This window comes from Sceloporus occidentalis, unplaced genomic scaffold (genome assembly GCF_023333645.1).
Source record: "Sceloporus occidentalis isolate IW3139 unplaced genomic scaffold, rSceOcc1.0.p SCAF_3, whole genome shotgun sequence".
NCBI classification, from domain to species: Eukaryota; Metazoa; Chordata; class Lepidosauria; order Squamata; family Phrynosomatidae; genus Sceloporus; species Sceloporus occidentalis.
In genome coordinates this window covers 104,777,025-104,790,383 of record NW_028316983.1, presented here as the reverse complement: position 1 = coordinate 104,790,383, position 13,359 = coordinate 104,777,025, and the positions used below count along the sequence as shown (strand labels likewise).

Genomic DNA, 13,359 nt, shown 5'->3' with positions numbered 1-13,359 from the left:
TTCCTGCATGGCAGAATGGGTTGGACTGGATGGTCCTTGTGGTCTCTTTCAACTCTATGATTTTATAACAGTTTCCAGAATTCCACAGCACTGAAACATGGCAGTTAAAATGTCGGCCTGGATTATTCCTGCAGTGTGGACGCAGATTCGAGAAAGGTTTATTTGGCAGAGGAAGCAGTACTGGCCTTCATGCACACTCTGATATTATCCTTAATTTCTGCTCATCAGCAAATATATTTAGGAAACAGGTGTTTGCAGGTATAACACGTAGTAGTTCTTCTCTTTGCCACATATCACAACTTACACATTGGTTTCTACAACATGTAGGTAGGGTATCCTAAATGTGCATAGTACTTTCCAATGCTATCTGCCTGGTCATGAAAGAGGTTTCAGTTAGGACAGTACTACAACAATCTGGTTGAGAACTTTCCTCTCCCCCAGCTTTCTCCTTATACCACAAAATAAAACAGCTCCTATAAATACAAGAGAGAAAAACAATCAGACTAACCTCAGAACTGTGCGGCATTTTCTATTAAATATGGGTGGTCAGGTTATCCCCACCATTTTGGAAAATATTCTAAAGTTCGTTGGCAGTTTCTTTCTTTACCTGTGCCAATGTCTGGAACATGAATTACTTTTACTGTTAACTATTAGTAGTAGAGACACTGCAGGTAAGTAATCATTAACATTTCTATTGTAAATGCATTATTCACCATTTAAAAGACCTGTGACATTGTTGTACACTTCTTGGAAGGCTTAATTAAAAACTAATGGATAAATATTGTTACTGAGACTGCAATCCTATTCATACTTATTTGAGTCCTTTTGATTTATTTCTGAGGAGACACAGATAAAACTGCAGTCTGAAATATTTCAGCAAAACAGGTCTTGGAACAACTGAACACTAACAGGTTTAAATCATGGTTTCTGGCAATAAAATCCCCCAATCTAACATAGCTAGAGAGTCATACAAATACTCTCAAGACGTCTAATCTGTCACACAGACAGACCCATGTTTTTTGGGGGTGGGGGGGAGTAAGGTTTTCTCCAATCCACTTCTGGATTGGAGAAAACCAATGTTAAACAGGTATGTATCCCCTTGGTTTGATATATTTTTGAAAGCCACTTAATAAGAGATTTACCAGCAATATTAAACTGGAACACCTTTTACAAAAAAGCAATTCCCATAATACATCCTAGCTGACCCATGGATGTATTTGCATGGCAAATCACATACTGTCAGAAGTCCTCCCATGGTCACAAACACAACATCCCAGCATCAATTCCTAAGAGGGTGTGGATCACATACTACAGCTTTCTATTCAAATCCATGGAAACAGCCAAGATATATCACACAGATACTTCTGCACCATGTTGGGGGTTTTACGAGATGTTTTGCCTTTGAAGCTGCCAAAATACTATGGCTATGAGACTGAAACTATGGCTTGTCTGCTTAAAAACCCTTTAAAAACCTGCCTTCCTTCAAATCTGGGGTGATAAGGCCACATGATGCATGGCCCTATCCACAACAGATTTGGGGTATCCAGCTTGGCCATGAAGCCCTTTGAGTAACCTTGGGCAAGTCACATGCTCTCAGATTCAGGGAAGGCTCCTCTGAATAAATTTTGCCAAGAAAATCCCATGATAGGGCCACCATATGACTTCAAGGCACACAACACACACACACCTATGTGTATTCATATAGATTATCACATAACCAATGGATCCCTCTTCTATTGGTAACAATTATCTGCCACTGGAACTCATCCAACATTTTTTTCCCAACATGGCCCTCAGTTCAGAATGTATTTCAAGTTTCACGTTCACGGAAGGAGGTGTCCACGGGGCCCTTAGCTGTACCTCCACTCACAGGAAGAAGCATGTCATTATTGCACGATAACATGCTTCATTTCTTTGTTAATAAGATTACCATGTTTTCTAAAAATGGAATTTAGACAGTGGACTGAACTACTTTAATTACATAATTCCTCCATTTTTTAAAAAAAGCTCTGAAATATAGTACAGTATATACAGACGATATATAACCATTGCTCCAAAAGGAATGATAGATAATACCTTTAAAACAGTTACTTGGCAAATTTTAAAAAGACATTTAAAAATATTTTCAAATTAATTTTATAAGCAACGAAATGTACTGTAAGTTAATTACAATATTTTTTTTTGCTTATCTAGCAAAGTAGTTGTTCTTTGAACAAACTGGCCCATATTCAGTATCAGTAATGGCACTGTGGCTGTATTATGGCCATTTGCCGCATATGGGAATAAATACTATTTCATGAGTAGCTTTGCCACTTCCATTTGTTTCTATAGATCTTCAGTGTCCCCCATTTAAATAAGAAAAGTGCAGTCAGCATGGTTTGTGTGACCTGACCATGATAGACAAATAGACAAACAGCTAGCTAGATAGATAGACAGACAGACAGACAGACCAATCAACACAACACTGCTGACTTACTCTATAAATGATAAAAGTATTAAATTTACCCTCACATGGAATTTATCAAAGAAATGTGTCATTACTGTTAAGAAATGTATATAGATGTTTTATAACATCGATTTCTGTTTATTGATTCAGTTTTCTGTATAAAATATTAAAAATCTGAAAATGAAATTGATTCAATCATATTTTGCAGGTTTTTAAATAGGAATGCCTAATCAGAACCATCACGGTAGAACAAGATTTTATCTCTTTTTTGATTTGATACTTACGCAGTTGTTTGTTTGTTTTTAAAAAAACATACTAAGATGAAACAGTCAATTTGCAAAAACAGATATGATTCAAACATATGTTGTCGTGTGCTCTTGCAAAAAGAGTGCATAGGACATTTCTGCAGCTTTCGTAGCCAGTAAATCATTCTGATTTAATCTCAGAGTTCAAACTGGAAGCATTTCAAATTGCAGGTACTAGAAGCAATGTGTTCCCTTCAAGTTTTATTTTCGGCCTCTCTTCTTTTCCAGAGGTACACATTGTTTTCTGTCTTCACCTCATTTGTCTCCCATGAACCATTATTTTATATCGTTCTGCAGATACAGTACCAACTCTTTCTTTCCTGTGCTTAATGGTCCTCCATACAGAGTTACTCTGAGGTCCTTAATGCACAGTCTTGGCAAAATGGTCTGGCATGGAAAAGTCTGCTATGCTTTAATAGGATTCCCTGCAGGCTTTGGATCATAACCGTATAGGAATGTAGCAGCTATTACAAGAACGGCTCCAAGGAAAAAAACACTAAATGAAAAGAGAAAAACACAGTGAATTCTTAGAATGTATGACTGTTTCACATTCAGGGTTGAATCTTCTTGGTAGTCCCAACTAGAGCTGATTCACTGAGTTAATGGGTTTTACTTGAAAGTTGGTTCACCATTAAGCAACTGATTTAGTGGACTACTAACAGGCATCATAACCCTAGATATTATCTAATAAAAGAAACATTGGTTTTGCAACCAGACTTTGTTTTTCCCATTCTTCTATTCTTTTCTAAAACAGATTTATAGCTTTCATGTTCCTCATGTTCCAAGCTTTTATTGAAAGGCTAGGGTATTTCTAAAGATCTGGAATAATAATAAAGAAATTAAGATCACTTTATTAAGACTTTCTGGTAAATGTTTTTTTTTTACAACAATGGAATATAATGTCTCTGCTTCTAGATACAGGATGGACAACCCTCCCCCATGGCCTTATGTGTGAGGGACTGAATGCCTCACTGTCAAATCCCTCCTGTAGTCAATTTCCCACCAATTTCATGCAAATTATGCACTGCTGCTATAGAGCAAAACATTAGAAACAAACAACAGGTGAGGCAGGTAAATATTTTGCTCTTGGCATTTAATCATTTTCCTGGTCTGCATTGATTTGTAAGCTATTATAAATAGCCTTCAGGTTGAAATATAACATTGACTGTGTTCTTGTCTATGAACAGATTTATAACACTGTTCTAAAAATTGAGAATACTACACTGTTTTATGAGGAAGAATCTTATAAATGATACTAAAATGCATATTTATTTGGAATTAAGTCACCCAGGGTTCAATAGGCCTGCTACTTTATTTTTGCTGCGATTTCTTCTTTAGCTAAGCACTCTTAAAAAGAACAACTTTGTCTGAAGTGGCCTGTAGAAGTGCTCAGAGTGGAGGTGGGTCAAAAACAGTTTCAGAAAAAAGAGACCTGGGGGATCTTCAATAGCTTGAATAAGAGAGTTCAAGGCAAGCTCTACTGTTATCAATAAGGCAGAATGAGGCAACTGCCAGGGCCCTTTAAGTAGATGGAGAACAGGATTCTCTTTAGCTCTCTTCAAGTACAGTGGAGGAGTCTGCCCTGTCTCCAGAGTTGGAGAAAGATTCAAGCACTACTCTAAACTTTCTGAGTGAAGGGGGAGAGCACACAATCCTTTTGCCTCTTATGCTGACTCTTAGGAGTTGGTTTTGGTCTAGGGGCTGAAATTTTTTCTATCCATGGTCTGTCAAAGAACAGGTGCAATAAAAAAAGTCAGTACAATAGATGCATAACCAACGTGGAAGTAAAATTCAGCTTAAAATGGTGTGTCTGGCAGTTGGAGTGCTAGCATGAATGTACATATGCCAAACTTTGATTTGTTCTCATTGGAGTTATAATTCGTTATCTCTTTGAATACATCAGTTTGCTACAAGTAGGCTTTCACTTAGTATATAGTTATCTAGGAGAGGGGGGAAAATATAAATAAATTTTATTATTATTATTAATAAGCTGCACTGAAATCAGTGACATTTTCTCCTGAAAAGATAAGCATAGGATTGCATTGTAAAGGACAGATATTATACCATATTTTAACATATTTCCATAAAATTTAATTAAGCACTTAAATATAATTTAATTACAATCCATTTATGCTTATATAAAATGTCTGCATTTTCCAATTATTTCTGTAACCTACTCTTACCTTGTAGGAACAAAATCTTGCAGCCAAAAGTAGGAGATTAACGTTGACAATATAATAGACAAGGATGTTGCAAATCCTTTTAAAATGTTGTCTGCATACTTTATAACAGCAGCTATAACGAGGCCTCCAAGTGCCTGGCAAAACATTAAAAAGTAGATTATTACCAAATCTTTAAAACTTGTGATTAAATTAATTAGATGAATTTTAATTAACTATATCTGCTTAGACATGAACCTTACATGTTGTAAAACAATATCCCAAAGAGGAAAAGCTGTTTCTTTTTGGAAGATATGCACATGACATACAAAAAGCATTGCTACGTGAGAGGAGGAGGAATGAATTTTGACCATCCATGGTTTTTATAAGTATTGCTCTAACCTGCTTGTATGTATCAAGATTTTTTAAAAGAATCTACATATTTTTAATCAAATATAAAAGCAGCTTAGGCTAGTCTTTAAAAAATTGTTATCAGGCCTAGTATCAATTATTTTAGGGCAAGGATGGAAAACATCTGGCCCTCCAGATATTGTTGACTGAACATTTCATAAAGACTTAATTAAAATAAATTACATTATCATTTAAGTTAGAAATTTTCTTACTAAAATGGGCATCTTAACTGAATTTATTTTCAATTTAAATCAGTAAGTTAGAATTTCAGCATTATTGTAATTCCCAAACTACCTTATTAGTTATACTAGTCGTTAGTTAAATGAGACTGTGCTAAAGAGAAAATGAGTTTTACATTTCCCAGCTATTCCTTTACCCAAAGCCTAGGTTTCTTGGATTTTTGAAAAATGGTTCTTACTGTTGGCCCTTCAGAGCTGGGAAATTAAAGTGTTTAGAGTTCATAACATCCAAACTGGTGGAAATACAAATGGCTATAAGAATCTTTAGTTTTATTCATAATTAAAGTATGATAGATTAGTCAATTCTAAGGCTAAATGTTAAATTGACAAATAGCAAGCTTGGAAAGGGAGGGTCTTCTTTGCAACCTTCTGTTTTGTACACTGGACACTGCACAGAGGAGCCTCATGTGTCCCAGGAAACTGAATGCTGAAGCTTTTAACCTGGGACTTTTGCTGAGATCCATGTGGGAATCAGTAAGCTAAAGAAAAGACAAGGTTATGATGAAATTAAATGGGATGAGGAAAAGAAAAGCAAAAAAAGGGAGTTAGCTGGGATGAATAGGATTAAAAAAACCCAAATTCTCAAATAGTAATTTCCTTCTTTCCCAAGTAATGGCTACAGTCTAGCCTTTAAACTTAAACCTGTGTGCAATTTAATATAAAATTAATAGTTAATTCCCCCCCTTTTAGAACAAATGCAATTGGATTGGTTTTTTTTAGTTGATTAATGACTAACTAGACACAATTAAATGTACCAGATCCCTCCTGATCTTTGAAATTAAGCAGAGTGAACCCTGATTAGTACTTGGATGGAAGGTTGCCAATGAATACCACGTGCTATAAGCTGTATTTCATAGGAAGGAATTGGAAAACCACCTCTGAGGATTTCTTGCCTAAGAAAACTCTATGTAATTAATGGGGTTGCCCTAAGTTGACAGGCGACTTAATGGTGCACGCATACACGCACGCACACTAACCCTTTCTGCTAACTTTCCTATCTCTGCTTTTTTCATCCTTAGCTAGGATATCTCTCATTGCTGAAACAGTTGTTATCAAGTAAGCATTCTGTCCTCAGTGAAATATTCAAGTCACATATTCCTGTTTAACTGGCTTGTCTGGAATTTGATGAAAAGTTAAAAAGAACTCTCTTTGAAGACAACCCCTCATCATTATTAAATTAAACTGGCTACTGAACTATTCATAGATATCCATCTGCAGAATGGGAACCATAAAACAATGCCCTTAGAGCAGGGAAAGGAAGCTGCAGGTCTCAAGAAGTTATTGTACTGCAATTTCCCATCAGTCAAAGCTAGCATAGCTAATAGTAAGGGATAGTAAGAGTTGTGGTCCAGCAACAACTGTAGGGCAAAACAGTTTACATTTCGGTTTTCTGGAATTCATTTGGGAGAAAATTGGAACATTTCCTATGGATATTTGGAGAAACAGGAAGACGGAGGGAAGTGTAATGACACTGAACATGTTCTAACTTTCACCAGACTCCCAGATGCCCCAGAGAAGCATAGCTCCCTTGGGATTTTACTTCCAAGCCAGAACTATAGCCAAAAATGATGTCATGGTAAGGAAAACCTAAGAGAAAAGTGGAGGGGGAATTGTAGGATCTGTAGGTTTTTGACTGTCAAGACTGCCCATCTGCTTATCCAGGCCTTGCTTATTTCATACCTGGACTATTGTAATAGCCTACTGGTAGGTTTGCCTTCCTGGTCTCTTACTCCTCTAGTTTTAATCTAGTACAGCATTGCCCATGTTGTCTTAAATCTCCCCAAACACTCACACATCTCTTCCTCTCGTAGATCCCTCCACTAGCTTCCAGTTCAGACCAGGGCTCATTATAAGCTTTTGGTCCTAGCTTTTAAGGCCCTGAGCTTTAACCTCCTCCTGTATTTGGCAGCTTGGCTAGCACGGTATGTACCATCTAGAAATTTAAGATCTGCAGACAAAGGATTATTGGCAGTTCCACCAAAATGTACAGCTCTGTCAAGGCTGCAAGCCTTTCAGGATATGGCTGTGTGTTTGTGGAACAGCCTTTCTTTGTACCTCTGGCTGGAGGAGGATCTGATCCAATTTCATAAAAGTTAAGATCTTCTTCTTTGATTCGCCAGATAAAGTTGCTGACCTTGACTAAGGTGGATGAAATGGGTAGTGACTGAGAAGGATTTTGTTTGTCTTTGTTTTTAGCATATTAGTATATGCTGTTGTTTTATCGTTTGCTTTTTATTGTATATGTTCTGACGTTATAAAGGGCGTTATAAATAAAAGTTGTTGTTACTGAGGTAATGTCAAAGACATCCCAGCCCACACTCTCAGTCTGAAGTTCCTAGTCTCCCTAATTCCACAAATAAGAACTACTGAACTCAATACGTTCTATTTCTGATCAAATAAGGATAGGATTGTGCTGCTAGTCACTATGCTATGTGAGCCTTCTATTTTTTAAGTATAGACATTCAAGTATAGTATTAGGAGCTGCTGCTGAGCAGCTGCACATTTCTATATCATAAAACAAAGCTATTTATTTTAAAATATATATTTTAAAGGTTGCCTTCATTTAGTGTTTTAAAACATAAAGAGTCTCTATGAATACTAACACATAAGGGCAAGGATGTGCAAAATGAATCCTATTAGTATCAATAAAATGGAATGTTAGCTGATTAAATAAACATAATTAATTATGTGGGTTTTAGTCAATTAATTCTCTAGAAATTTGCACATGAAGATATATAAATGTGAAGAAGGAAGCATTTATCTATACTAACAGCCAGACATGTTGCAGAAAGCAACTTTGGGAAGAGGCATTTTTCCTGTGAAAAGGAACATAATTTCCAAGATGACAATTGCCAACTTAAGCTGGAGGAGAAGGAGCAGACTTGGATTCATATATTTCCCTCAGAGATCTTATACTGAATTAATACATTAATTATAAAATAATAATGGTATACCTGATTAAACTGCCAGCAATTTAAAAAAACTGACCAAGCTTTTAATCTAGTAATTCAACCCATTAAACAAAAACTAGCAATGTTACCCCCTGCAAAAAACAAACAAACAAAAACAGCACTAACATTCTGTTGGAAAATAAGCCCAGTTGATGGGGAGGGTGTGGAAAAACATATAAGTTTGAATTCATTACCTGCAGCACTACTACTATCCAGGTTAGCTTATTATAACCTTGAAAAAATCCATTCTTTGATACAGGTTCTCCATCATAGATATACACACCCATCAATCCAAATATGCTACCGAAAAATCCTGAAAGAGAAGTCAGATTTTGAATCATAGTAAAATAAAAAGCAAAAACAGAACTCCTGCCATCCCAAATTCAGACACATGTGGACACGTGTCTTAATATACAGTAATGTCTTCCACATTCTTCCTTGATCATAGTCTGTGGAACTGTACCTTGTGCAAAACACTGCAGTCTCTTAACTCAAAGGACACACTAGTCAGAAGTAAAAAACAAACAAACAACTAATTGGTGTTGGCAATGATACTAGTTGCATGTTTCCTACATGGTCCAGCCCAAGGCCTTCGCTAGGGTTTATCAAGCTCTAAACCTATGCTAAGTATAACTGATGAAAGAAAAGTTGCCTTCTTTAAGTTCTGAAAATGCGTTTAAAAAAAAAGTTTCAATGTGTAACTGGTTTAGGCCTTATGAAAAGCAATGATTCTCACCATACAAGCAGGGAGGGGGACACAAGTAGCCCTTTCCTGAAGTAACATCATGTAAAATGCCATCTCCACAGGCATCCACATTTATAGAGGAAACATGTACACTAGGGAAGGTTTTGTGTATACTGCTGAATTCATGGGGCTTTGATGTGAATCAGAGTTCTGAATAATGTGGAAGATTCTGTGAATACAACTGTCTATGCATAGGGCTCACTGTTGCAGGTTTTCATTTTCTATATTTGGGGTGTTTGCAAGGATGTAGTTACGCCACGTTGTCATGTTAGAAACAGGATACTTGGCACAGCCTTGTCCATCCTCTTGTGACGAGTTTTGTCACCTTTCATAATACTTCAGTCAAGCTAGAGTTTGCTGCATTTAAGAGTTTCTGCTTTTAACTCACCATGGCACCACTTTTCTGTGGTGGTGGGACTGCTTGCTCCTGCAAGGTAAGAGACTATGCTAATGTTATTAGTGCTGTTAGTAAGGTGTCCCATGTCGGACAGGCTTTTGCTATGGAGCTAGACTAAATATGCAAAACAGCAACTGGACAGCAGTAGTGGTTGGGATGGGTGACACTGGTGGAGCACCATAGCTAATGCTTGTTAGTACTATGCAGAAGGTGGCATGACTTTTGAATGTCTTTTACCATGAAAACACTATGATAAGGCAATGCAAAATGAAACAAGAGAGTGCCAGAAGATGACACTCCCAGGTCAAAATGCACTCAATGCATTACTGGGGTAGAGCAGAGGACAAGTATGAGTAGGAACTGCCAAGTTCCATCAGAAAAACTGGAAGGGGTTGATTTTCGATTCCCTTCAACTATTTATGTGCTATTATCAGTTGAAATAAGGATACAGGAGGTAAAATTCAGATTATTAAATTAGAAGCATATAATCAGTTTTTGTTATTATTCAGAGAACCCCCATGTTAAATGACAAACCACATAAAGTCCCCTTGTTTCCAAAGTGTGTTGTTTTGTTGCATGGAGGGGACTGCTTTTTAAAAAAGCCGAAGTTCATTTTGTCTCATGGTAATAGTTGCAATGTACTTTGGATTCCAGCCATATTCTTTAGCACCCATTAAATGATATCAAAAATCAAACAAACCACGCTGCGTCATACAATAAAGTGAACAACAATTACATTTTGAACAGGATGCAATGGCTCAAGTTCCTGTTAGCACAGTTAATGGCAAGTTTGGCATATGCTTCTGTAACAATTTGATTACACAGAGCATACTGAGGCAACCAATTTACATTCTGAGCTACACCTTAATCTTTGTTCTAGGTCTTTCACTAAGAAAAAAAAAGCTTACCTAGCTGAATATTTCTAATCCATACTGACTGTTTTGTTTCTTTCAAAATTTTCTCAAAATACACTCCAGCAAATCCACTTGAAAAGCAGGCTATTAGTACTGCCATCAGGCCCACAAACTGTGATCCCGCTGAAAGCTCTTTAGTTGCGGCTGCTTGTGAATCTGTTGGCCACTAAAAGGGAAAAAATATAATAAATTCTAAAGGAATAGTTCTGCTAATCTGGTACAGAAAAAAATATAGACTCCTAATAAATTTGTTAGTCTTTCAGGTGCCACAAGGAAAATGAGTGCATATTAAAACGAAAACAATATACATACAGAACACACATACACTGCTGAATAAAAGCGACACAGAATGCAAAGTCTGTACTTTTGTATTTTACTTACAAACAGTGAAAGTATGCACTGAAACACCAGAGACATTTTCCATCCATGTCTCATTTAGAGCCCAGTCTGCTGTAGTGGTTTGAGTGCTGGACTATGACTCTGGAGACCAGGGTTCGAATCCCTGCTCAGCCATGGAAATCCACTGGATGACCTTGGGCAAGGCAAAGGCAAACCCTTCTGAAAACATTTTGCCAAGAAAACCTTGTGATAAATTCAATTTAGGGTTGCCATAAGTCAGAAATGACTTGAAGGCAGAAAACAACAACAAGCTTCAAATGTGTTGCTAAACAGCAATAAGTAATGCAGTCATTAAAAAAAAGAAACAGAAATAAATGTAGAACAAAATATTTTTATTTTATGTTTTTAAACTGAAAGGCCAAATCGAAGGGGTTTATTTAAAATCTGATTGACTTTGTTTTGTCAATGTATGTTGTTTCTGCACGCAGCAGCTAACTGAATGTATAGATACACCACATTTTTAGTTCCCAGACAGTACAGTCAATGATCAGTGATTCTGGGAGCTGAAGTCCAAACCCACTGGAAGACCAGAGTCTGCACAAAAGGATGAGTGAATTTTGACCCTAGCTGATGATACCAATGGATGTATAGGTTGTATGTATAACATTTTAGTACTGTATACATTTTTTATGTTCCTTTTTTTTAATGGCTGCATTATTTATCAACACTTCTGAAGCCTAGCCATCAATAAATCTCAGTTATTTAAGTGGGGCATTATCTTAGCAGTGTGCATGTGACAGTAGTCTAAGGCACACTCAGTTTGAAGTCTCTGAACTAAGAATAGTTTATTTTTGAGTAAATTTGCATGAGACTAGGTGGGAGAATTGCAGTTATAGCTCCTTTTATTTTTCATTATGCATCTCATAAAATAAATGATCTAGGTACTGTACAACCAAAAACAGTACTAATGGAGCAAATACACAATACACCAGCATTATAGATTTCAACATATATTTCAATATAGCAAGAAGTCTCAGCAAAACAAAACACATATTACAAAGGCTAAAAACCAAGAGATTAGCTGTAATTAATAGAATAACACTTGCTTAAAAATAATAACTGACAAAGTTCAAAGCACATGCCATCTAATCATTAGTATTTTAACAGAGCCATCTAATTCCTAACCCAGCCTTTTGAGATAATTGCTTGTGTTTAATCTTCAAAATTCCAGATTTCATATAAGACACGTGCACACAGACACACAAAGCAAGCAGGTTTCCATTTTTATAGAGGTAAGTACACGTGACTCTAGAAAGTGGCAACTGCTATGTGCTTTGCACTTCCATGCTTTCTGAATACAGAGCCTGACCACTGCTCTGTTTCACTAGCACATGGACTGACAGTGCACAGGAAATCAAATATTCTGTGTTACAAAGTGCTACCTTATCCAGCTGAAGGACTGTATAAAGGGCAAATTTTTCTATAAAGATATTACAAAACCAAAAAGTAGCAATTTTACGCACTTTTTTCTGTTTTGATTAGCAAACTCAATATATGACAAAATTAATCAGTTAATCTGAAATAACAAGCAGCTGCAGGAAGGAAGCCTCACAGTTTTTACTCAGTTGGGTTATTCTTCATATTTACTTATTTTATTTAATACCTGCTTATTTTTCTGATTGATCCAACAGGGCTCTCATTGTTCATTACTTGGAAAGCCAATGGCCTTACAGTGTTAAAGAATTATGTGCTTCCCTGGCTATGCATAGAGAAAAGCATTAATTAGATGTTATTCTTTGCAAAGAATGTGATGTTGCAAGGGAACTACCCTCGGCCAATGACTTTTTATGAAATATTATGCATGGACAAGGGGCAGGACTGCAAGGGAGGGGCAACCGTTATATACAAAATGTAGTACAATTTTTTTGGGCAAAAATCAATCAGCCAGGTTAATGTGGAAATCGGACCTGAATTTAGGTACCTTCAAAGCTTCATAGACCTCCCTCTGTATAAATCGAGATCGGCATTGACAAAAGAGGGGACCCTAAAATCAATATACCCATGGTATCTAACACCTGTGAAATTGTCCCGGATGCTGAAAAACATCTCTCCAAAATGTTGGAGAGGCTGCCACACCTTGGGCTCCTTGGAACAAACAAACAAAAACAAAAACAAACAAGCTTCATTTATATACCGCTTCATACCACCTAAGCAGTGTCTAAGCGGTTTACAACTGTAAGCTAATTTGCACCCCCCCACACACACAATCTGGGTACTCATTTTAGTGACCTTCTCAGAAGGATGCAAGCCTGAGTCAAGCTTGAGGCCTTTTGTGGGTCTTGAACTCGCAACCTTGTGGTTTTGAGTGAGTGGTTGCACTACAGGTATTTAACCACTGCACCACCAGGGTTGGACTGTTTCAAGGTTAAAGATTTTTGGAATGCAATACAGTG

At 36.8% G+C, this 13,359-nt stretch overlaps 1 protein-coding gene across 2 annotated transcripts in view; it reads right to left on the bottom strand.

Moving 5' to 3' along the window:
* Positions 1-1,994: 1,994 nt before the first annotated feature.
* LOC149316524 (UDP-N-acetylglucosamine transporter) overlaps positions 1,995-13,359 on the bottom strand; it is a 32,011-nt gene continuing 20,646 nt past the window's right edge. The window contains exons 5-8 of one of the 2 annotated variants that reach the window (XM_089515744.1): positions 10,562-10,733; positions 8,706-8,824; positions 4,935-5,068; positions 1,995-3,247 (exon numbers count right to left, since the gene is read on the bottom strand). In XM_089515744.1, coding sequence (XP_089371870.1) covers positions 3,157-3,247; positions 4,935-5,068; positions 8,706-8,824; positions 10,562-10,733 — 516 coding nt within the window. In that variant the 3' untranslated portion in view covers positions 1,995-3,156. The remainder of the gene's footprint in view (positions 3,248-4,934; positions 5,069-8,705; positions 8,825-10,561; positions 10,734-13,359) is intronic. The other variant, XM_089515745.1, reaches the window with a different exon arrangement.